At 38.9% G+C, this 26,498-nt stretch overlaps 1 protein-coding gene across 5 annotated transcripts in view; it reads left to right on the forward strand.

The window, feature by feature from the left end:
• MNAT1 (MNAT1 component of CDK activating kinase) overlaps positions 1-26,498 on the forward strand; it is a 233,985-nt gene that overhangs the window by 35,293 nt on the left and 172,194 nt on the right. For 3 of the 5 annotated variants that reach the window (XM_064292559.1, XM_064292560.1, XM_064292558.1), the window contains exon 2: positions 4,296-4,440. The exons of the other annotated variants lie outside the window; for them this stretch is intronic. In XM_064292559.1, the coding sequence (XP_064148629.1) occupies positions 4,296-4,440 (145 nt within the window). The remainder of the gene's footprint in view (positions 1-4,295; positions 4,441-26,498) is intronic. 5 annotated transcript variants of the gene reach the window in all.

The following is a 26,498-nucleotide window of genomic DNA, read 5'->3' on the forward strand; positions in this document are numbered from 1 at the left end:
TGTTCACTTTTTAAAGCAGTTAAGCCTGACTTAATTGTTTTCTCTGTAGGGTTACAGAAGAGTTGTTAGTGGTATGCTGTATCTGTTAAACTATATATATTTAAAATGAAAATTTAAGTGTACATTGTATTTACTACAGTAATGTTGAAGTTCAAAAATAGGAAATAAACATATCAGGCCTATACGCTTAAACCCATTGCCATCAAGTTGATTCAGAGTAGAACTGTTCCATAGGGTTTCCTAGGAGCGGCTGGTGGATTTGAACTTCCAACCTTGTGGTTAGCAACCAAACTCTTAATCACTGCGCCACCAGGGCTCCTTTTAATATGCTTTACACTTAAATTACACAATACTATTGTAACCCTCTTTTTTGGAAGACTCTTTCATCTCAGTACATTCTTCCTTTTCCCTTGTTTATGACTTTATATTTAATATGTCTACCGTAACAGTGACCAGTTGCCAAAGAAGCTTCCCTTGTCTATTTATCAGATAGTGAAGGTTATTGTATTTTGACTTTGTATTGCTTACTAGCTGTCAGATAGTCTAATAAGTAGGTAAACTTATCACAAGTGGTTTGTAATTACTACGCTATTTAATTTTAGAGTCCATACTTTTAATACCTTGTTTTATGTTGGATTAAGAAGTGTGAAGAGGACATTAGAGTGGGAATGAAGAACATGGGGAAGGTTGGAGACAGATTTTAGAGGTAAATTAGGGGACTTGGTGATTTTGTGGCTATGAGGGTAAGATGGAGTAGTCTTAAGATAACTCTCACATTTTGGATTTTGATGATTAGCTGAAAATGGGATTTTGAAGATTAAGTGAACTCCTTGCTGAGAATGTGTAAACAAACAAATAAATATATTTGACAAGTGGTAGTAGCCGAAGTGGTGGGTCTTGGAATCTAGGCTGGTTATAAAAGGAAACATAACTAAGAGAGAGCTGTAATTGGGAGATGAAGATAGTATTAAAGGATTGAAGGTCTGGACAAGATCAAGGGGGCAGTGTAGGTAATGAGGGATTGATAACTGGTAGGTACATAGGAGGTTGTGGCCAGAGTTTGGAATATTACCAAATAGGCTGATACTGTGTCCAGGGCTGGCAAATCCAGTGGCAAGAAAGCTAAACCACAAATAAGAAAGGTTAAAAAGATTTGAAAAATAGAGCTTTCTTAAAATGATCATTAGAAAACAGAGGTATAACCAGAGTAGTTTCTTGCTGACAGCTTATATTCTGGTTAGCCTGAAAATAAAAATTTTATGTTCTAGCTGACTTAAGACATACTGTATCATGCTAAAGTTTTGAACTTCTATTTGTTTTATGATTGATCTAGCAGAAGATGGATGGACCCTTCAAATCTGCCTCTATGCAAATTAAAATCTGTAATCTCAAAATTATATATATATATACACACATAATACATACGTATATATTTAATCTTGGCACAAAAGTAGAAATATAACTTGAAATTATTTTGTGAAAATATGCATAGCAAAAGATATACCATTTCACAAAAATTTCTACATGTACAATTCAGTGACATTGATTAGATTCTTCAAATTGTGCAATCATTTTTACTATCCTTTTTCAAATTATCCTGCCACCATTAGCATGATCTCACTGCCCCCGAAGCATCTCATCTAACCTTTTGAGTTGCTGTTGTCAATTCGATCCCACATAGATAATTATTTAAAAGAGCACAATGCTCAAGGAAGACAGATTTTACTAATTAAACAATTGTTTGGTCTTCACAACTGGACCAATAAGCAACATCATAATAAACGGAGAAAAGATTGAAGTTGGTAAGGTTTTCATTTTTCTTGGATTCACAACCAACACCCATGGAAGCAGCAGTCAAGAAATCAAACGACGCATTGCACTGGGCAGATCTGCTGCAAAAGACCTCTTTAAAGTGTTAAAAAGCAAAGATGTCACCTTGAAGACTAAGGTGCTCCTGACCTAAGCCATGGTGTTTTCTGTTGCCTCATATGCACGTGAAAGCTGGACAGTGAACAAGGAAGGCTGAAGAAGAATTGACGCCTTTGAATTATGGTATTGGTGAAGAATATTGAATATACCAGGGACTGCCAGAGAATAAACAAATCTGTCTTGGAAGAAATACAGCCAGAATGCTCCTTAGAAGCAAGGATGATGAAACTTCATTTCACATAATTTGGACATGTTATCGGGAGGGATCAGTCCCTGGAGAAGGCCATCATGCTTGGTAAAGTATAGGGTCAGCAAAAAAGAGGAGGAAGACACTCAATGAAATGGGTTGATAGTGGCTGTAACAATGGGCTGAAGCATAACAACAATCATTAGGATGGTGCAGGACCAGGCAGTGTTTTACACAGGGTTGCTATGAATTGGAACTGACTTGATGGCACCTAACAACAGCAACAATATTGTTTGGTTCAAAAAAACTTCAGGGAATAGTTTTGGTTTGAGGGTTAAGGTTTAAAGATTATCACAGGGCTGTAGTTTCAGGGATTCACCCAGCCTTATTGGCTCCAGGAACTCTGGATTCCAATGAGAATTTGAAATTCTGTTCTGCATTTTTCCCTCTTTTGATCAGGATTCTTCTATAGGAAAATAATAATTTTTATACGGGATCTCTTAACTTTCCAAGTTTTGTTTGTGGTAATATCCTAAGAAGATAATTACCTTTGGCATAAAAGGATTGCATCTATTAAGTAATATAAATTGCTCTTTCTCCTTGTTTTTTGTACCTATCTTGTTTTTCAAAGGCTTTTAAGAAACTTTCCAGATATAGCACAAAGAATAAATTACTGAATACTTAATGCTATTTATTCTGTGACTATTTAGGTTTCATTTTTTAGAGGTTTATTACTATAGCTTGTTTAATTATTATTAAAAACAGATTGATAGATACTCGTTAGAACTTCACTTATATTGCAGGTGGAAATTTGAAACAATAAAAAATGAGCGAATAGTCTTTAAGAAATAGGAAATATTTTCAGTTAATGTGGAGAAACTGTGGGAATTACTGTTTAATACTAAAAACTAATGTTTGTAGGTAAATCAAGTTTGGGAGTTTCTGTTTTAATAAGTTGTTAAAGTTTGGGTTCAGAGATCTGTTTCTCTTATAGTAAACATTTTTAATATAGGAACAGATCAGGGAAATGATTTCCATATGCTTCTTGAGGTGTTAACAATGCACTTTTGGATTGGGAACACAATATAAACCTAAACTATGTTCTGGAACATGAATGGCGGAACATTTCAGTGGTGGTAATGCACAAGAAACCCTTGTGTTCTGTGCATTTGTGACTTACGATTTTGTGAGTTTCTGGTACATGCAAATTCCTCCCCCACAAACCTGGAGTTTAACATACCTTGCTCTGTCTGGCCAGCTTACAGCCTTACTCTGGTTCATTCCTCTGGGATCTTTCTTGGATACCCTACACTTTTTGGGAAAATTGAGTCCAGTTTTAGGCCTATCCTAAGGGACTTAAGATACATAAAACAAAGAAGATGGCTGGGGGAAGCAAATAAAATCAGATTGGTAATTATATCTGTCAGACCCTTCTGGATTTTCTAATAATTTTGGAGGCAAACACAGTTCAGTTTTTTGCATTATGGCATATTTTTTTCCTGTGTGAGGTTGAGTATATAGTAGTATTATATTGCTCATTTGTTAAGAACTACAGAATGTATCCACTCATAAATAGGGTGGTTGTCCTTAATGGTGGTTGTAATTTTGAAGAGTTGCATATTTTATGAATTTTTCCATGGCTGACTTTTAAAGGTCTTGGTTGACTTTTTAAAATTTTGTTTTGGTGTTTATAAATGACATGGCCCATAGAAACACCAGTAGGAATTATAATGGTTTTAGAATTAAACATTCCAGAACAGAATTTTTCTAACCTTTCTTTCAGGATAACAGCAAAATCTTTCAGACAGAGGTGGGGCAAGAGTAGGATTAGAATAACACAGGAAGGTTTTTAAAATACTGTTACTAATACAGAAATGCTTACTGTATTCTAGGCACAGTACTGAATGCGCTTTATTCATTATCTCATTTAGGAATCTTTGTAATAACTAATTGGCAGGTTGTTTTTATATCCACTTTTTTTTTTTTATAATTTTTATTGTGCTTTAAGTGAAAGTTTACAAATCAAGTCAGTCTTTCACACAAAAACCCATATACACCTTGCTACACACTCCCAATTACTCTCCCCCTAATGAGACAGCCTGCTCTCTCCCTCCACTCTCTCTTTTCGTGTCCTTTTCGCCAGCTTCTAACCCCCTTCACCCTCTCATCTCCCCTCCAGGCAGGAGATGCCAACATAGTCTCAAGCGTCCACCTGATCCAAGAAGCTCACTCCTCACCAGCATCTCTCTCCAACCCATTGTCCAGTCCAATCCATGTCTGAAGAGTTGGCTTCAGGAATGCTTCCTGTCCCGGGTCAACAGAAGGTCTGGGGGCCATGACCACTGGGGTCCTTCTAGTCTTAGTGAGACCATTAAGTCTGGTCTTATGAGAATTTGGGGTCTGTATAAATAAATAAATAAATAAATAAATAAATAAATAAATAAATAAATAAAATTATTATTATTTTTTTTAACCCATTGCTCCCCTGCTCCCTCAGGGATTCTCTGTTGTGTTCCCTGTCAGGGCAGTCATCGGTTGTAACCGGGCACCATCTAGTTCCTTTGGTCTCAGGATGATGTAGTTGCTGGTTCATGTGGCCCTTTCTGCCTCTTGCGCTCGTAATCACCTTGTGTCCTTGGTGTTCTTCATTTTCCTTTGATCCAGGTGGGTTGAGACCAAATGATGCATCTTAGATGGCTGCTTGCTAGCGTTTAAGACCCCAGACGCCGCTCTTCAAAGTGGGATGCAGAATATTTTCTTTTTTTTTTTTTAATAATTTTTATTGTGCTTTAAGTGAACGTTTACAAATCAAGTCAGTCTGTCACATATAAGTTTATATACACCTTACTCCATACTCCCACTTACTCTCCCCCTAATGAGTCAGCCCTTCCAGTCTATCCTTTGTGACAATTTTGCCAGTTTCTAACCCTCTCTACCCTCCTATCCCCCCTCCAGACAGGAGATGCCAACACAGTCTCAAGTATCCACCTGATACAAGTAGCTCACTCTTGATCAGCATCTCTCTCCAACCCATTGTCCAGTCCCTTCCATGTCTGATGAGTTGTCTTTGGGAATGGATCCTGTCCTGGGCCAACAGAAGGTTTGGGGACCATGACCGCCGGGATTCCTCTAGTCTCAGTCAGACCGTTAAGTATGGTCTTTTTATGAGAATTTGGGGTCTGCATCCCACTGATCTCCTGCTCCCTCAGGGGTTCTCTGTTATGCTCCCTGTCAGGGCAGTCATCGTTTGTGGCCGGGCACCATCCAGTTCTTCTGGTCTCAGGATGACGTAAGACTCTGGTTCATGTGGCCCTTTCTGTCTCTTGGGCTCATAGTTGTCGTGTGACTTTGGTGTTCTTGTTCTTCATTCTCCTTTGATCCAGGTGGGTTGAGATCCATTGATGCATCTAATGGCCACTTCTTAGCCTTTAAGAGCCCAGACGCCACATTTCAAAGTGGGAGGGATGCAGAATATTTTCTTAATAGATTTTATTATGCCAATTGACTTGGATGTCCCCTGAAACCATCTTCCCCAGACCCCTGCCCCTGCTACGCTGGCCTTTGAAGTATTCAGTTTATTCAGGAAACTTCTTTGCTTTTGGTTTAGCCCAATTGTGCTGACCTCCCCTGTATTGTGTGTTGTCTTTCCCTTCACCAAAAGTAGTTCTTATCTACTATCTAATTAGTGAATACCCTTCTCCCACCCCCTCCCTCCCCCGTCTCGTAACCACAAAAGAATGTTTTCTTCTCGTTTAAACTATTTCTCAAGTTCTTATAATAGCGGTCTTATACAATATTTGTCCTTTTGCAACTGACTAATTTCACTCAGCATAATGCCTTCCAGGTTCCTACATGTTATGAAATGTTTCACAGATTCCTCACTGTTCTTTATCGATGCGTAGTATTCCATTGTGTGAATATACCATAATTTATTTATCCATTCATCCGTTGATGGGCATCTTGGTTGCTTCCATGTTTTTGCTATTGTAAACAGTGCTGCAATAAACATGGGTGTGCATACATCTGTTCGTGTAAAGGCTCTTATTTCTCTAGGATATATTCCAAGGAGTGGGATTGCTGGATCGTATGGTAGTTCTATTTCTAACTTTTTAAGGAAGTGCCAAATCGATTTCCAAAGCGGCTGTACCATTTGACATTCCCACCACAGTGTAGAAGTGTTCCAGTTTCTCCACAGCCTCTCTAACATTTATTCTTATGTGTTTTTTGGATTAATGCCAGCCTTGTTGGAGTGATGAAATCTCATTGTAGTTTTGATCTGCATTTCTCTAATGGGTAGTGATCGTGAACTTTTCCTCATATATCTCTAAGCTACCTGAATGTCCTCTTTAGTGAAGTGTCTATTCATATCTTTTGCCCATTTTTTAATGGGGTTATTTGTCCTCTTGCAGTTGAGTTTTTGCAGTATCATGTAGATTTTAGAGATCGAGCGCTTATCAGAAATGTCATAGCTAAAAACTTTTTCCCAGTCTGTAGGTAGTCTTTTTACTCTTTTGGTGAAGTCTGTGGATGAGCATAGGTGTTTGATTTTTAGGAGCTCCCAGTTATCTAGTTTTTCTTCTATGTACTTTATAATGTTTGGATACTGTTTATGCCATGTATTAGGGCTCCTAATGTTGTCCCTATTTTTTCTTCCATGATCTTTATTGTTTTAGATTTTATATTTAGGTGTTTGATCCATTTTGAGTTAGTTTTTGTGCTTGGAGTGAGGTATGGGTCTTGTTTCATTTTTTTGCAGATGGATATCCAGTTATGGCAGCACCATTTGTTAAAAAGACTGTCTTTTCCCCATTTAACTGTTTTGGGGCCTTTGTCAAATACCAGCTGCTCATATGTGGATGGATTTATGTCTGGATTCTCAGTTCTGTTCCATTGGTCCATGTATCTGTTGTTGTACCAGTACCAGGCTGTTTTGACTACTGTGGCAGCACAACGGGTTCTAAAATTAGGTAAAATAAGGCCTCCCACTTTGTTCTTTTTCAGTAATGCCTTATTTATCCGGGGCCTCTTTCTCTTCCATACGAAATTGGTGATTTGTTTCTCCATCTCATTAAAGAATGTCCTTGGGATTTGGATTGGAATTGCATTAAATGTATAGATCGCTTTTGGTAGAATAGACATGTTTATAATGTTAAGCCTTCCTATCCATGAGCAGGGTATGTTCTTCCACTTACGTAAGTCTCTTTTGGTTTCTTGCAGAAGTGTACTGACTGTAGTTTTCTTTGTATAAGTCTTTTACAGCTCTGGTAAGATTTATTCCTAAGTATTTTATCTTCTTGGGGGCTGCTGTAAATGGCATTGATTTGGTGGGTTCCTCTTCGATGTTCTTTTTTTGGTATAGAGGATACCACCTGATTTTTGTATGTTTATCTTGTATCCCGATACTCTGCTGAACTATTAGTTTCAGTAGTTTTCTGGAGGATTCCTTAGGGTTTTCTGTGTATAAGATCATGTCATCTGCAAATAGAGATACTTTTACTTCTTCCTTGTCAATCTGGATGCCCTTTATTTCTTTATCTAGCCTAATTGCTCTGGCTAGGACTTCCAGCACAATGTTGAATAAGAGTGGTGGTAAAGGGCATCCTTGTCTGGTTCCCGATCTCAATGGTCGTGTTTTCAGGCTGTCTCCATTTAGGGTGATGTTGGCTTTGTATAAATGCCCTTTATTATTGTGAGGAATTTTCCTTCTATTCCTATTTTGCTGAGAGTTTTTTATCATGAATGAGTGTTGAACTTTATCAAATGCCTTTTCTGCATCAATTGATAAAATCTTGTGATTCTTGTCTTTTGTTTTATTTATGTGGTGGATTACATTAATTGTTTTTGTAATGTTGAACCATCCCTGCATACTTGGTATGAATCCCACTTGGTCATGGTGAATTATTTTTCTGATATGTTGTTGAAGTATATTGGCTAGAATTTTGTTGAGGATTTTTGCATCTGAGTTCATGAGGGATATAGGTCTATAATTTTCTTATCTTGTGGTGTCTTTACCTGGTTTTGGTATCAGGGATATGGTAGCTTCATAGAATGAGTTTGGTAGTATTCCATCCTTTTCTATGCTTTGAAATACCTTCAGTAGTAGTGGTATTAACTCTTCTCTGAAAGTTTGGTAGAACTCTGCGGTGAAGCCGTCCGGACTAGGGTTTTTTTTTGTTGGGAGTTTTTTTGATTACCTTTTCAATGTCTTCTTTTGTTATGGGTGCATTTAGTTGTTCTACCTCTGTTTCTGTTAGTTTAGGTAGGCAGTGTGTTTCTAGGAATTCATCCATTTTTTCTAGGCTTTCAAAACTATAGTTTTTCATAGTAATCTGATACGATTTTTTAATTTCCGTTGGGTCTGTTGTAATATCGCCCATCTCATTTATTATTTGGGTTATTTGCTTCCTCTCCTGTTTCTTTTGTCAGTTTTGCCAATGGTTTATCAATTTTGTTGATTTTTTTCAAAAAACCTGCTTTTGGTCTTGTTAATTCTTTCAATTGTTTTTCTGTTTTCTATTTCACTTAGTTCAGCTCTAATTTTTATTATTTGTTTTCTTCTAGTGCCTGTGGATTTCTTTTGTTGCTCTCTTTCTATTTGTTCAAGTTGTAGGGATAGTTCTTTGATTTTGGCCCTTTCTTCTTTTTGGATGTGTGCATTTACTGATATAAATTGGTCTCTGAGCACCGCTTTTGCTGTGTCCCAAAAGTTCTGATAGGAAGTGTTTTCATTGTCATTGGATTCTATGAATTTCTTTATTCCATCCTTAATGTCTTCTATAATCCAGTCTTTTTTGAGCAGGTTGTTGTTCAGTTTCCAAGTGTTTGATTTCCCTGTTTTTCATGGTATTGATTTCCACTTTTATGGCCTTATGGTCAGAGAAGATGCTTTGTAATATTTCAATGTTTTGGAATCTGCTAAGGCTTGCTTTATGATCTAATATGTGGTCTATGCTAGAGAAAGTTCCATGTGCACTAGAAAAGAAAGTATAATTGGTTGCTGTTGGGTGGAGTGTTCTGTATATGTCTACGAAGTCAAGTTGGTTGATTGTGGCATTTAGATCTTCCATGTCTTTATTGAGCTTCTTTCTGCATGTCCTGTCCTTCACCGAAGTGGCGTGTTGAAATCTCCTGCTATTATTGTGGAGCTGTCTATCTCAATAGATAGTTCCACAGATATCTCAATATTTCAGTTATCTTTTCAATGCTGATAGAGTTTGTTTTATGTATCTGGCAGCCCTGTCATTGGGTGCATAAATATTTAATATAGTTATATTTTCTCAGTGTATTGTCCCTGTAATCTTTATGCAGTGTCCTTCCTTATCCTTTCTGATGGATTTAACTTTAATGTTTATATTGTCAGAAATTAATATTCCCACTCCTGCTCTTTTTTGATTGTTGTTTGCTTGATATATTTTTTTCCATTTTTTGAGTTTTAGTTCGTGTCTCTAAGTCTAAGGTGTGTCTCTTGTAGGCAGCATATAGATGGATCTTGTTTTTTAATCCATTCTGCCACTCTGTCTCTTTATTGGTACATTTAGTCCATTTACATTCAGGGTAATTATGGATTGGTATGAATTTATTGCTAAGATATTGATGTCTTTTTTTGCGTGTTGACAGTTTCTTTTTCCCACTTGATTTTATGTGCTGAGTAGATTTTCTTTATATATTGTCCTTTCCTCATATTTGTTGTTGTTGATTTTGTTTCTACTGAGTCTGTATTTTTCCCTTGTATTTTATTTTGATGAGTAGGGTAGTTCTCTCGTTTGTGATTACCTTATTATTTACCCCTATTTTTCTAAATTTATAACTAACTTTTATTTCTTTGTATCGTCGTACCTTCCTTTCCATGTTGAAGTTGTATGATTACATTTCTTAGTCCCTCTTTATTATTTTAATGTCGTCTTCTTTTATATAATAACATTGTCGTTACCCTGTGTTGGGCTTTTTTTTTTTTTTGCTTTGTTTTTTTTTTTTTTATTTCCCTGTCTGGGTTGACTTCTGGTTGCTCTGCCCAGTGTTCTAGTCTCGGGGTGATACCTGATATTATTGATTTTCTAACCAAAGAAGTCCCTTTAGTATTTCTTGTAGTTTTGGTTTTTTTTTTTTTTTTTTACGAATTCCCTCAACTTGTGTTTATCTGGAAATGTCTTAATTTCACCTTCATATTTAAGAGACGGTTTCGATGGATATATGATTCTTGGCAGGCAATTTTTTTCCTTCAATTTTTTAAATATGTCATCCCATTGCCTTCTTGCCTGCATGGTTTCTGCCCAGTAGTCCGAGCTTATTCTTATTGGCTCTCCTTTGTAGGTGACTTTTCCTTTATCCCTCACTGCTCTTATAATTTTCTCTTTATCTTTGGTTTTGGCAAGTTTGATTATGTCTTGGTGACTTTCTTTTAAGATCTACCTTATGTGGGGTTCGATGAGCATCTAGGGTAGATATCTTCTCATCTTTCACAATATCAGGGAAGTTTTCTGCCAATTAATCTTCAACAGTTTTCTCTGTATTTTCTGTTACGTCTCCCTGTTCTGGTACTCTAATCACTCGTAGGTTATGTCTCTTGATAGAGTCCCACATGATTCTTCAGGTTTCTTCATTTTTTAAAATTGCTTTTTCTGATTTTTCTTCAAATATATTAGTGCCAAGTGGTTTATGTTTGAGTTCAGAAATTCTGGCTTCTACTTGCTCAATTCTGCTCCTCTGACTTTGTATTGAGTTATCTAATTCTGTAATTTTATTGTTAATCTTCTGAATTTCTGATTGCTGTCTGTCTATGGATTTTTCCAGCTTATTAAACTTTTCATTATTTTCCTGAATAATCTTTCTAATTTCTTCAGTTGCTTTATCTGTGTGTTCCTTGGCTTGTTCTGTGTATTGCCTCATTTCCTTCCTGATGTCTTGAAGGGTTCTGTATATTATACTTTTGTATTCTGCATCTGGTAATTCCAGGAATGCGCTTTCATCTAAAAAATTCCTGGATTCTTTGTTTTGAGAGCCTGTTGAAGTGATCATGGCCTGTTTCCTTATGTGACTTGATATTGACTGTTGTCTCTGAGCCATCTATAAGTTATTATATTAGTTTATGCTGGCTTACTGTGTCGTAGCTGCTTGCTTTGTTTTGTTTTGGTATACCCCTATGGGTTGCTTGAGTGAGCTAGCTTGGTTATTTTTGCCTTTGGAGGTCTGGTGTCCCCAGCCGGCTAGAGCTGTTATCAGGTTTATCAGTCTAGGAGTCCATTGAGTTTTCTTGTATGAATCCAGCTCAGGTTTCCAGGTAGCTGATATCAGGTGTGTGGTACAGGCTCTGTCCTACAGTCTTAGAGGGGCAGGGATGACTGGCGTATATACCGGTATCTGATTGCAGCAGGGGTCACGCTCTGAACAAGGTTGGCTGAGAACCGACCCTGAATTGTTTCTGAGGAAAACGTGTCTCTGTTCCCTAGAGCGTGCTGGTGGGTGGGCTCTGCAGAGGGACCATGGGCACCCAACGTTTTTGTTGTAAGGACTGGGAGGTACCAGTTATCCCTGGACCCGTGTCACGGGTGGCTGGGTGACCCAAGTGGAGCCACCAGTCCTTAGGTCCCTGTTGTGGGTAGGTGAGGACCTTGTTTAATAGGCAAAGCAATGTCAAACGTGAAACACCCATCTCTCCACTGCACAGGTGAAATGGTTGGAGTTTGCCAACAAGGTCCTGTTCTTCTGAAATAGGCCCACACAGGTCCATGTAGAAGGGAAAGGTGGTCAAGGTCCATGGATGGTTTATGCCTGGACAGGAGCTGCTTCTGTCCTGAACTCTCCCAATTAATGGAGCTAGCAAATTATCTTTTCCCCCCAGCTGCAAATTTTTCCCTTCCCCAAGGCTGGGAGGACGGCTCTAGATGCTCACCAGGGTCTATCTCAGGCCCAGAGATTCAGCCGCTGAAGCTGGCTTGGGGGTGGCGGGGCGCGGTAAAATATACGCCAGTACTTAGCTTTTGCCGAGAGTGCCCTTCTCCTCAGGTTCCGGAGGTGCGTTTGGTCTGTGTGGGTGGCTGCTTCTCCCTGAGGAAACTGTGGCTGAACTCGAGTACCAGCCTGCCCCTGCCGCCGCCACCGCTCCGGGAATGGTGCCTGAGGGCTCCCTGCGATTCAGGTCGGGTAACTTCTCTCTGCTTCTGAATGGTCTCTTCCTTCCCCTGCCCCTCAGCTCGTTGTCTAAGCTTGCCTTTGATGCTTAGGGCTCCCAGCTTGTCACAAATATACTCGTTTCACTTGTTCTTTTGGGTCATTTTTGTAAAGAGGGCTCCATGGAAGCCTCTGTCTATTCCACCATCCTGGCTCCGCCTCTGCCCTATATCCACTTTTTGTGAATGAGGGCATTAAGGTTTAGAGATCTTAAATAAATGACTTGCCTAAATGGAGAAAATATTGAAGTTGTCAAGGGTTTCATTTTACTTGGATCCACAATCATTGCCAGTGGAAGTAAAATTTCAAGAATCAAATGATTGATTTCACTGGGCAAATCTGCTGCAAAAGACCTCTTTAAAACATTAAAAAGCAAAGATGGCACTTTGAGGACTAAGATTCACCAGACCCAAACCACGGTGTCTTCAGTTGCCTTACATGCATACGAAAGCTGAACAATGGATAAGGAAGACTGAAGAAAAATTGATGCCTTTGAATTATGGTGTTGGCGAAGACTGCCAAAAGAACAAATTTGTTTTGAAAGAAATACAGCCAAAATGTTCTTTAGAAGCAAGGATGACGAGACTTCGTCTCACTTACTTTGGATGTGTTATCAGGAGGAACCAAACCCTGGAGAAGAACATCATGCTTAGTAAAGTTAGAGGGTCAGCAAAAAAGAGGAAGACCCTCAACAAGATGGGTTGACACAGCGGCTGCAACAGTGGGCTCAAGCATAACAATGATTGTGAGGATGGCACAGGACTGGGCAATGTTTCGTTCTTTTGTGTAGGGTCACTATGACTCAGTACCGAATTGACGGCACCTAACAACAACAACAGTAAATGTAAAAAAAAAAAAAAAGGGTTCAACCTGGATTCAGCTAGTTCTAATTGATGACAAAACTGCTTCTAATCAGTGTGGTGTAATTCATTTCTTTCCCACCACCCTTTTGTAGCTTGTTTCTCTGTATCAGAATGTGGGTGATGGCAAGGCTATGTGTATTTTCAAAAGGGTCCCCCATGCCCAAGATTATAATGTTGAGTTTATATTAAAAAAAACATTTTTTTTTTGCAGATTAAACGTAGGTAGATAACATATGTATTAAAAAAATAGCTTAATGAATAATAGTAATAGATCAAATACTTGTATAATTAGTACTTGGATTAGGAAATAGGACCTTACCAATAATTTGGAAGCCTTTATCCCTCTCTATCATATCTACCTTCTCCTGTAGAGATGACTGCTACCCTGAATTTTGTGTTAATCATTCTTTTCATTTTCTTTATAAATTTGCCACTTATTGCTGGGTCTCTAAGCAGTTATGTTACTTAGTTTTTAATTTTATGTAAGTGCTACCAACTTGGTTTGAGTCAGTATCATCTCTTACTTGGATACGGTAATACTGTAGCTCACTGATTAGTTTACCTGCTTTTTCTTTTGTCCTTATAGCCTGTTTTCCACAGAGCAGCCTGAGTGGTCCTTTAAATAAGTAATTCCTATCATGTCACTTCTCTACTCAAGACTCTGGAATGGCTTCCCATTTCACACAGAGTAAAATCCAAAGTCCTTATAGTCCTGTCTGTCTTACACGAGCTCTTCTCTCTCCAGCCTTTCTGACCTTTCTTATTACTCCCTTTGTTAGCCTCACTACTACTGCTACCCCCAGCATTCTGTTTATCTTGCTCTTTTTTTTTTTTTTGTAGCTCTTATCACCTTATAATACTATGTAATTTCTCTCTGTCCGTGTTATATGTAGGCTTCATAAGGCAGGGATTTTTGTTTTGCTCACTGAGGTAGCATCCCCAGTGCCTGTCATGTAGTAGGCACCTAATGCATACTTGTTGAATTAATTTTAATTTGATGAATAAACGAGTTCCCATTTTTCTATTGTGTGTAAATTTTCCTTCAAAATCTTTTAGTTCTCTGAATAAATAGGAATTTTCTGTAAAATTAGATTGTAATGAAGAGGAATTATATACATGATTTCAGTTATACTTGGAGGTTTCATTTTCCCTTGTTGAGCACTTATTTAGATGAAATATTTTTAAATGATCTAAAATTACTTTTGATTTTACTAGTGTTACAATAGGATTATCACTAGGGAATTTTAAGTTAAGATCCAAACCGGATATTCACATTAGAAACTGATGGCATTATTGGCTTCATCACAGAGATAATCTCATTTCATGTTAATCACAAATGAGAGGATCCCATGTGTCTAAAAGTAAAAAGCCAACTTGAGAGTTCTTAACTGTGTTTTTCTAGTGGAGGATGTGGAGTGTCAGGTAGAAACGAAGAGTAATTCCAAGGCTCTGAGGCGGCTGAATAAGCAAATGAAGAAAGGAAGTCCTAGTCCATGTGTTCCATAGAGTTGTTATTTTATATTTTTATTTCAATGAGTTGAAATTGTGATAAGCTGTAGAGAAACTTTGAGAGTGGGAGCTGTTATATTTGATGTTATAAATGGAAATATTTTGCCAAGGTGTTAACATTCATTCAACTGGTATTTGTCCTAGAACATAGGGCTTGGGATCCAATACTGAGCATAAAAAATGTGATCCTTGTGCTCATGGAATAATCTAGTGGGAGAGACAGACATTAAACACAAAAATTAACAAATATAAAATTATTGATTTTGACAAATGGGCTATGTATGAAAAGAGAGGATATGTGTCAGTTGGGATTTAGTCAGGCAGATAAAAGCCGTTCTAGGTATTTCAAACTGTCGGGAATTTAATACAGGCAATCATAGGCTTATACACTTGTTAGAAAGGGCTGGGGCAGCATGGAAAGAGAAGGTGCCCACATTCAGGAAGTCAGGAAGACCAGGAATTGTAGAAACTGCTGCTGTTGTTCCCAGTTGTCTGTATTATTGAAGTGGGTGATTCACAGAATACCTGAAATCTATGGGTATAACTTCCTGTGTCATCTGCTGAAGCTCATAGTCCTGTCCATTTGCTACTGTAGGAGCAGTAATACTTCTATTGTCCTTTTGCTTTCTAAAACTATTCCAAATGCTTCTCAAGAGGTAGAATAAAAACTGGAGCCTTGCTGGCATGGATTTTGAAAAATGTAGTTCCCAGTTTCCTACTTCCTAGGGAGAACATAGAATGATGAAAATGAGTTGCCAAACAATCTGGCGTAGTTAACTGTGAGAAAAAAATAACAGAGTCACCAACTTTATACTGGTAGAGGAGGCTATCTAAAGAGACAATATTGGGATGTGATGGATAAGATCTTTTTTAAAAATGGAGAGATCAATTTCTGACAAGAATTTTGGCTGTTTTAGGGCATAAGGGAAGGACTTACCTTACACAGGAGTTGTTAGGTGCCATGGAGTCAGGTCAAAATCATAGCAACCGTATATGGCAGCGTAGAACTGCCTAGGCTGTAATCCTTATTGGAGCATATTGCCAGGTTTTTTTCACCCCTGTGGCTGGTGAATTCCAACTGCTGACCCTTTAGTTAGTAGCTGAACTAAACCATTGTGCCATCAGGTCTCCTTTAGATAAGAGTAGGGAGAATTTTTCAATAAAGGTATTTCTGAGGAGGCAGCATTTGATTAGAGACTTGAGTGATGAGAGGAGACAGCCATAAAAAAATCAGAGGGAAGAGAGTTTCTGGCATAGTGTGGGGTTTATATTAATTTTATCTGAAATAATTTGGTCGTTGTCCTTGGTTCCTGAGAAATAACCCCTAAAACCGTAGAAATTCCCTAGTAATTGAAGTGCCTTTAATGAGGCCTACAGACCATACCTGAAAGTTTATGCTAATGAGGTGACTCAGGTTAGGGCTGGCTAGGCTGGAAAGATCAAGTGACATGATATCAGCTGACCTGGGTGAGGCATGATCCCATCAATCATGACTACGTTTTTTTTTTTTTTTTTGAGGCTCCAGTAAAAACTAGATGTGGAAGCTACATGGGCTTTTTGGTTGGTGGAAGACAGTGATGCACGTGCAAGGGTAGTGTGTCCCTTTTTGGGACATGGAAGCTCCAAGTTGGGAATCTCCCCAGCCCTTGTCCTTTGTGATTCTTCTTTGTGCTGATCCTGATTGGTATCCTCTAACTAAAGCTATAATCATAAGTATAGTGTTTTCCATGAGTTTTCTGAGTCCATCTAGTGAATTATTGAGCCCAAAAGAGTAGCAGGAGCCAGCAGGTCAGAAATGAGGGTGGCTGGGGACCCCTGAGGGGGTAGAGGGAACCCCCAAATCTGTAGTCAACAGGTCAGAATGGGAATTCCAGAACACTTCATTGTGCTCATAAGGAACCTGTACTTAGACCAAGAGGCAGTTGGTTGAACAGAACAAGGGGATACTGCATGGTTTAAAGTCAAGAAAGGTGTGCGTCAGGGTTGTATCCTTTTACCATACTTATTCAGTCTGTATGCTGAGTAAATAATTTGAGAAGCTGGACTATATGAACAAGAACGTGGCATCAGGATTGGAGGAAGGCTCATTAACCTGTGTTATGCAGATGCTACAACCTTGCTTGCTGAAAGCATAGAGGACTTGAAGCACCTACTGATGAAGATCAAAGATCTGAGCCTTTAGTATGGATTACACCTCAATGTAAAAAAAAAATCATCAAATCTGAACCAATAAGCAACATCATGGTAAACGGAGAAAAGATTGAAGTTGTCAAGAATTTCATTCTACTTAGATCCAAAATGAATGCCCATGGAAGCAGCAGTCAGGAAATCCAAAGATACATTGCACTGGGCAAATCTGCTGCAAAAGACCTTTTTAAAGTGTTAAAAAGCAAAGATGTTTCTTTGAGGATTAAGGTGTGCCTGACCCAAGCCATAGTGCTTTTAGTTGCCTCCTATGCATGTGAAAGCTGGACAATGAATAATCTAGACCAAAGGAGAATTGACGCCTTTGAATTATGGTGTTGGTGAAGGATACTGAATATACCATGGACTGCCAGAAGAATGAACAAATCTGCCTTGGAAGTACAGCCAGAATGCCCCTTAGGAGCAAGGATGGCAAAACTTTGTCTCACATGCTTTGGACATGTTATCAGGAGGAACCAGTTCCTGGAAAAGGATATCATGCTTGCTAGAGGGTCAGCAAAAGAGAGGAAGACCCTCAACGAGATGGTTTGATACAGTGGCTGCAGCAATGGGCTCAAGCATAATGATGATTATGAGGATGGCACAGGACCAGGTAGTGTTTCATTCTGTTGTACATGGGGTTGGTATGAGTCAGAACTGACTCGGTGGTACTTAACTATAACAGGTCAGAAGTGAGAGGAGCTCTGGGGACTCTGAAGCTTGCAGTTGGTGCCTGAAGTCTTGGGGCTGCTTGGTAGTGTCGAGGACTGTGTTCTTGAAGTTGTGAGATCTGATCTAACTCTGGGTGGCTAGCATTAGAGGAAAAAGTGCTGCATGTGGGCTGGTGTCAGAACAGAAGTGTAACAGAAGTGAAAAGTGGGGATATTGATTTATGTTGATTATTATCCTTGCATTTGGTGTCAGGAAAAGTAAATTTAACTTTTTCAGCAGTACAGAGGAGACAACAAGTGATATTGCTCTGAAACTTGATGACCTTGGCATGTTGGAAGGACAGAAGGAAGGCATGTGTGCCTAAAGCTTCTTTAATGATGGATAGATTGATAGCAGATGAAGATGAAGAGTTAGGTAGGGATTAGGTCATACAGGGTCTTCAAGGCTATGGTAAGGCATTTGGCTTTTATGCTGTTTAACATGAGACACCATTGGGTCATGAACAGGGTTAATTTCATTTAAAAGAGGCCATTCTATTGTTTTATAAAGAATAAATTTGGGGAAAAGGGTGGGTGAAAGTTTAGGGTTAGAGTGGAAGGAGGGAGAGTTGTTTGGAGGCTTTAGTAGTACTTAAGATAGTAAGTAACCGTGGCTTATAGTAGTGGAGATGGCTAAAAGTGAATGTGTTTTAGTTGTGGGGTCATTCAATGTTGCTGATAAGTTGTTGTTGTTAGATAATTGGATGTGGGGAATTAGGGAAGGAGCTCTTGTGGCACAGTGGTTAACCTATGGCTGTTAAACAAAAGGTTGGTGGTTGGAACCTACCGACCTCTCCGCAGAGAAAAGATTACAGCCCTGGGAACCCTATAGGGGCCGTTTGACTCTGTCTTGTAGGGTCCTTATGAATCAGAATCCACTCATTGGCTGTGGGTTTGGTTTGGTTTGGTTGGGGAATTAGGGAAGAGAGAAATCAAAGAAGGCTTCTAGATTTTTGACCTCAGCAACTGGATAGATGCCCTCCATATCTGCATTCTGCATCAGCGTATTCCACCAACTGTGGATTGAAAATATTTGGGAAAAAAAATCAGTCTTTTTTTTCTTGTCATCATTCCCTAAACAATACAGTACAACTACTTACATAGCAATTACATTGCATTAGGTACTATAAGTAATCCAGATGATTGAAACTATACGGGAAGATGTGTGTAGTTTATATGAAATACTACGCCATTTTATATAAGAAAGTTGAGCATTCAGGGATTTTCGTATCTGCAGAGGGGTCCTAGAGCCAGTCTTCCTCGGATACCTACCTTCCTTGGAGGACTATACTTGGGGGAGGAGCAGGTGGAGCAGGATGAAAGAATTCTGTTTTGGACCTTGTTTGTTTGGGATGGCTTGAGACATTTGAGTGAAGTTGTTGATTACGGAGTCTCGAGGTCAGGGATGGGATCATATCTGCAATCTAGATTTGAGAGTCATATTTAAAGCCATTCATTATACTAGAAGTGATCACTTATGGAGGGAGTACAGATGGAAGGAGGAGCCTTGGTGGTGCAATGGTTAAGCACTCAACTGTTAACCGAAAGGTTGATGTTTCAGACCCTCCCAGTGGCTCCTCAGGAAACAGACCCTGCAGTCTGCTTCTGTGAAGATCCCAAAAACCAAACCCTTTGCCACTGAGTCAATTCCAACTCATAAACTGTCCCAGAAGGGTTTCAAGGTTGCAGTCTTTATGGAAGCAGACTACATCTTTCTCCTGTGGAGTGATTAGCAGCTGAGAACTTAACCACTGCACCATCAGGGCTCCAAAACTCAAACTGTGCACCACGGCCTAGGAAGCCCTGAGCAGTCTGGCCCCCACCTACCTCTCTGCTGGGGTTGTTAGTTGCTGTTGAGTCGATTCCAACTCATAGCAACCCTATATGGCAGCGTAGAACTGCCCCATAGGGTTTCCCAGGCTGTAATCTTTATGAGAGCACATAGCCAGTTCTTTTTTCCCATGGAGCAGCTGGTAGGTTTGAACCACTGACTTTTTGGTGAGCAGCCGCGTGCTTAAACTCTATGATTCTACTCTGTATCTAAGAACAGCTGTATAGATGGAGGAGAGTGGGCAGGGAAGAAGTCTCAGGCACTTCAGCTTTTAGATGTCTTGCAAATAAGGAGCCAACAAAAGAAATGGAAAAGGGCAGACAGGTAAGAGAGGAAAACCAAGTTTAAGTGTAAGGTCACAAAAGCCTGGAGAGAGAATAAAGTGTTCTCAAGAAGAAGGAAGTGGTCAGTTGTGTTAATGCTTCTAAGCAGTGGTGTAGGATCAGAACAGAGAATTCTCTGTTAATTAACTACTGGCTTTGGTAAAATGGAGGACATTAGTTCTTAAGCATTGTTTCAGTGGAAAGTCAGGAATAAATGGTTGGAATGAATTAAAGAGAGAATGGGAAATGAGGAAGTGAAGACAGCAGTATAGGCAACTCTTGATTCAGGAGTTTTGTTGTGAATGGGAGCAGAGAAATTGGATGGTGGCTGGAAAGGAATGTTGAGTCCCCCGCCAAATACTGCACCCCTGAGTGGGACCAAAGCAGACCTCTGGACCCCTGGACCGCACCCCGTTACACCACCCCCAGACTCACCCTATCATCACTAGTTTGTGCCACAAATGACCCATACCTGCCCTTCCCCTCTGCTGGACCTGTCCTGTTGCACCATAGCTGATAGATCACCCGCCCTGCCAAACTAGACAAGGTGGTGAGAACTATTGTGCCCACAGATGAGTAAGCAACAAAACATGCCCAGCCCACCTGCCCAGACATAACCAAGTAAAACAAACAAACAAACAAACCGGAAGAAACAAGCCTACAATCAATAAATGAAAAAAATAATTTCTGAATGTCTCGGAGACAGCAGACAATGTCAAAACATATTAAAAAAAGGGCAGGATGGCTCCAGAAGGTGACCAAAATAAAATACCAGATGACCTTCCAGTAGAAGAAAACGTACTGGAACTATATAGTAGAGAATTCAAAAGTCTAATATTCAGGCTCTTCAAGAGATCAGGAAGGAGAAGAAGGAAAAATACAGACAAAACTAAGGAAAATATAGACAAAATCATGGAAAATACAGACATAATCAAAGAAAACAGACAAAGCAATGGAAGAATTCAGGAAAATAATACAAGAACACTGTGTGAAAGTAAATAATTAGAAATCATACCAAAACAGCAATTAGAAATCCAAAAGATAAGTAGCAAGATTTCAGAAATGGGCAACACAATAGAAAGTTTAAGGAGCAAATTTGAAACATTGGAAGACAGGATCAGTGAAATTGAAGACAAATCCTTGGCTACCACTTTGAGGAAAAATCAGAGAAAAGAATGAAGAAAAATGAAGAAACCCAGAGAACAAGACGGGATACAGTCAAGAGCAAAAATTTGCATGTGATTGAAGTTCCAGAACAGGGGGAAAAATGGAAAACACAGAGAGGACCATTGGAGATTTGCTGACAGAAAACTTTCCTAATATCATGAAAGATGAAAAGCTCTCCATCCAAGAAGCTCAGTGAAACCCCTGTAGGATAGAGCCCAAAAGAAAGTCACCAAGACATATCATAACTACACTTGCCAAAACTAAAAACAAAGAATCCTGAGAGTAGCTTGAGAAAAATGAAAAGTCACATACGAAAGGGAAACAATAAGACTAAGCTCTAATTACTTGGCAGAAACCATGCAGGCAGGCAAGAAGACAAAGGGATGATATATATAAAACCTTGAAAGAAAAAAATTGCAAACAAAGAATAATATATCCTGCAAGACTCTTGCTCAGTATGATGGGGGAAATTATGACATTTCCAGATAAATAGAAATTAAGGGAATATTTAATAGTTCTTAAAGGAATTATTAAAGGGAATCATTTGGTTAGGGAACAGACAACAACCTGAATCTAGGACACAGGACAGCATCAGCCAGATAAATACTGAAGGATAAAATGAAACTAAAAGACATGCAGTAGGGAACCAGAGACGGCGATCTGTAAATGACAGCAATTTCAGAACAATAAAAGGAGAAATAAACGGTGTATGTATGGAACTTCCAAATGGAGAGGAAATCAAGAAAATAATCAAGTAATAAAAGATTAGTTTAAATTTAGGGGTAAATTTCAAGGTAACTACAAAGAAAGACAACAAACCTACTCATCAAAATAAAGAAGGAAAACATGAAGTCTCAGTAAATACAAAATCTGCAAAAACAAAAGAAACAAGAAAAAAATCCATAAACAAAAGGAACTCAGTACAGGAGAGTAAGAGAAACTAAGAAAACATCAGCACCACAAAAACAAACAAACAAACAAAAAACACTACAAAATGATAGCAATAAACTCACACCAATCAATAATTACACTGAATGTAAATGGCCTAATTGTACCTATAAAGAGACAGAGAGTGACAGAATGGATAAAAAAAACAAAACAAAACAGGATCTATCAATATGCTGCCTAAAGAGACACACCTTAGAAACAAAGACATAAGTGTATTAAAAAATCAAAGGGTGGAAAAAAAAAATATATCAAGCAAACAGGAAGCAAAACAGAGCAGGAGTGGCAATACTAATCTCAGATAAAATAGGCTTTAAAACAAAATCCATCATAAAAGCCAAGGAAGGACATTGTATAATGATTGAAGGGACAATCCACAATGGTGACATAACCATAATAAATATACGCACCCAATGACAGGGCTCCAAAATACTTAAAATGAACTCTTAACAGCACTGAAAAACAGAAATTGACAGTTCCACAATAATAGCGCCACTCTTGTTAAAGGACAGAACATCTAGAAAGAAGCTCAACAAAGATACAGAAGATCCAGAGGCCACAGTCAACCTGCCTGGCCTCATAGACATATATAGAACATTCCACCCAATAGCAGAAAAGTACACATTCTTTTCCAATGCACATGGGACATTTTCCAGACCAGACCACATCTTAGGCCACAAAGCAACCCTCAGTGAAATCCAAAACATTGAGGTAATTCAAAGCATCTTCTCTAATTACAATGCCATAAAAGTAGAAATTAATAACAGGAAGAGCAAGGGAAAAAAAAATCAAATACTTGGAAACTGAATAATACCTTGCTTAAAAACAACTGCATGATAGAAGAAATCAAAGATGGAATCAAGAAATTCCTAGAATCAAATGAGAATGAAAACATATCATACCAAAACCTTTGGGATGCAGCACAGGCAGTGCTTAGAGGTCAATTTATAGCAATAGGTGCATACAACAAATAAGAAGAAAGAGGCAAAATCAAAACATTAGCTTTACAACTTGAACAAATAGAGAACAGCAAAAGAAGCCTACAGCCACTAGAAGAAAGGAAATAATAAAGACCAGAGCAGAAATAGAGAATAGAAAAACAATAGAATCGACAAAATCAAAAGTTGGTTCTTTGAAAGGATCAACAGAATCGAGAAACCATTGGTCAAACTGATAAAAGAAAAACAGGAGAGGCTGCAAATAATCCAAATAAGAAGTGAAATGGGGGACATTACAACAGACCTAATTGAAATAAAACTCATCATAACAGAGTACTATGAAAAACTATACTTCAACAAATTTGAAAACCTAGAGGAAATGAACAAATTTCTAGAAATACACTGCTTACCTAAACTAACACAAACTGAGGTTGAAAACCTGAACACACCCATAACAAGGGAAGAGATTTAAAAGATAAAAAAATAAAACACAAAACTCCCAACAAAAAAAGTCCTGACCCAGATGGCTTCCCTGGAGAATTCTACCAAACTTTCAGAGAAGAGCTCACACCAGTACTACTCAAACTATTTCAGCACACAGAAAAGGGAGGGATACTTCTGAATTCATTCTATGAAGCCAGCATAAACCTAGATCAAAACCAGGCAAAGACTCCACAAAAAAAGAAAATTACAGATCAATATTGCTCATGCATATAGATGCAAAAATTTTCAACAAAATTGTAGCCAATAGAATTCAGTATCATATAAAAAAAAAATACACCACGTCCAAGTGGTATTTATACCAGTTATGCAAGCATGGTTCAACATTGTAAGATCAGTCAGTGTAACCTACCACATAAATAAAACAAAAGAATCACATGATCATCTCAGTTGATGCAGAAAAGGCAAAGTCTAACCCTTACTCCTGATAAAAACTCCCAATAAAATAGGAATAAAATAGAAATTCTTCAACATGATAAAAGACATCTCTCCAGAACCACCCCCATTTGTCTGTCAGTTTGTTGTACTGTGGGGGCTTGTGTGTTGCTGTGATGCTGGAAGCTGTGCCACCGGTATTCAGATACCAATAGGTTCACCCATGGCAGACAGGTTTCAGCTGAACTTCCAGACTAAGACAGACTAGGAAGAAGGACCCAGCAATCTACTTCTGAAAAGAATTAGCCAATGAAAACCTTATGAATAGCAGTGGAACATTGTCTGATATAGTGCCAGAAGATGAGCCCCGCAGATTGGAAGGTGCTCAAAAGATGACTGGGGAATAGCTGCCTCCTCAAAGTAGAGTTGGCCTTAGTGACGTGGATGGAGTTAAGCTTTTGGGACCTTCATTTGGTGATGTGGCATGACTCAAGATGAGAAGAAACAGCTGCAAACATCCGTTAATAATCAGAGCATGGAATGTATGAAGTATGAATCTAGGAAAATTGGAAATTGTGAAAAATGAAATGGAATGCATAAACATCGATATCCTAGGTATTAGTGAGCTGAAATCAACTGGTATTGGCCATTTGGAGTTCCACAATCATATGGTCTGCTATGTTGGGAATGACAACTTGAAGAGGAATGGTGCTGGAGATCACATGATAGAATTTTGCAAGACCAACTACTTCGTCATTGCAAATACCTTTTTTCACCAACATAAATGGTGACTACACGTGGACCTCGCCAGATGGAATACTCAGGATTCAAGTTGACTATCATCTGTGGAGAGAGATGATGGAGAAGCTCAATATCATTAGAACAAGGCCAGGGGCAGACTGTGGAACAAACCGTCAGTTGCTCACATGCAAGTTCAAGTTGAAAGTGAAGAAAATTAGAACAAGTCCACGAGAGCCAGGGTACGTCCTTGAGTATATCCCACCTCAACTTAGAGACCATCTCAAGAATAGATTCGACCCATTGAATGCTAATGACCGAAGGTCAGACGAGTTGTGGAATGATATCAAGGACATGACGCGTGAAGAAAGCAAGAGATCGTCAAAAAGACAGGAAAGAAAAGACCAAAATGGATGTCAGAAGAAGCTCTGAAACTTGCTTGAACATCAAGCAGCTAAAGCAAAAGAATGAAGTAAAAGAACTGAACAGAAGATCTCAAAGGGCGGCTTGAGCAAAACGTTTTAATAACATGTGCAAAGAGCTGCAGATAGAAAACCAAAGGAGAAGACACGCCCGGCATTTCTCAAGCTGGAAAAACTGAAGAAAAAATTTAAGCCTTGAGTTGCAATAATGAAGTTTTCTATCAGGAAAATATTAAATGACTCAGGGGGCATCAAAAGAAAATGGAAGGAATACACGGAATCCTTATACCAAAAAGAATTGGTTGATGTTCAGCCATTTCAGGAGGTAGCATATGATCAGGAACCGATGGTACTAAAGGAAGAAGTCTAAGCTCTACTGAAGGCATTGGTGAAAAGCAGGGCTCAGGAACTGATGGAGTATCAATTGAGATGTTTCAGCAAATGGATGCAGCACTGGAAGTACTCACTCATCTATTCCAAGAAATTTGGAAGAACAGCTACCTGGACAACCAACTGGAAGAGATCCATATTTATGCCTATTCCCAAGAAAGGTGATCCAACCGAATGCGGAAATTATTGAACAGTATCATTAATATCGCATACTAGCAAATCTTGCTGATGATCATTCAAAAGCAGCTGCAGCAGTGTATCGACAAGGAACTGCCAGAAATTCAGGCCGGTTTCAGAAGAGGATGTGGAACCAGGGATAGCATTGCTGAGGTCAGGTGGATCCTGGCTGGAAGCAGAGAATACCAGAAGGATGTTTACCTGTGTTTTATCGACTATGCAAAGGCATTCGACTGTGTGGATCATAACTAATTATGGATAACATTGCGAAGAATGGGAATTCCAGAACACTTAATTGTGCTCATGAGGAACCTTTACAAAGATCAAGAGGCAGTTGTTTGGACAGAACAAAGGAATACTGATTGGTTTAAAGTCAGGAAAGGTGTGCGTCAGGGTTGTATCCTTTTACCATAACTATTCAGTCTGTGTGCTGAGCAAATAATCCGAGAAGCTGGACTATATGAAGAAGATTGGGACATCAGGATTGGAGGAGGACCCATTAACAACCTGTGATATGCAGATGACATAGCCTTGTTTGCAGAAAACGAAGAGGATTTGAAGCACTTAACTAATGAAGATCAAAGACCACAGCCTTCAGTATGGATTACACCTCAAAATAAAGAAATAAAAAAATCCTGACAACTGGACTAATAGGCCACGTCATGATAGACAGAGAAAAGATTGAAGTTGTCAAGGATTTCATCTTATTTGGATCTTCAATCAACGCCCATGGAAGTAGCAGTCAGGAAATCAAAAGACACATTGCATTGGGCATATCTGCTGCAAAGGACCTATTTACAGTTTGGAAAAGCAATGATGTCACCTTGAAGGCTATGGTGTGCCTGATGCGAGCCATGGTATTTTCCATCACATCATACGCATGTGAAAGCTGGACATTGAATAAGGGAGACAGAAGAAGAATAGATATCTTTGAATTGTGGTGTTGGCAAAGAATATTGATTATACCATGGACTGCCAAAAGAACGAACAAATCTGTCTTGGAGGAAATGCAGTCAGAATGCTCCTTAGAAGCAAGAATGGCAAGACTGCATCTTACATACTTTGGACATTTTGTCAGCAGGGATCAGTCCCTGGAAAAGGACATCATCCTTGGTAAAGTACAGGGTCAGCAGAAAAGAGAA

The sequence above is a fragment of the Loxodonta africana genome, chromosome 10 (assembly GCF_030014295.1).
Source record: "Loxodonta africana isolate mLoxAfr1 chromosome 10, mLoxAfr1.hap2, whole genome shotgun sequence".
Lineage (NCBI taxonomy): Eukaryota > Metazoa > Chordata > Mammalia > Proboscidea > Elephantidae > Loxodonta > Loxodonta africana.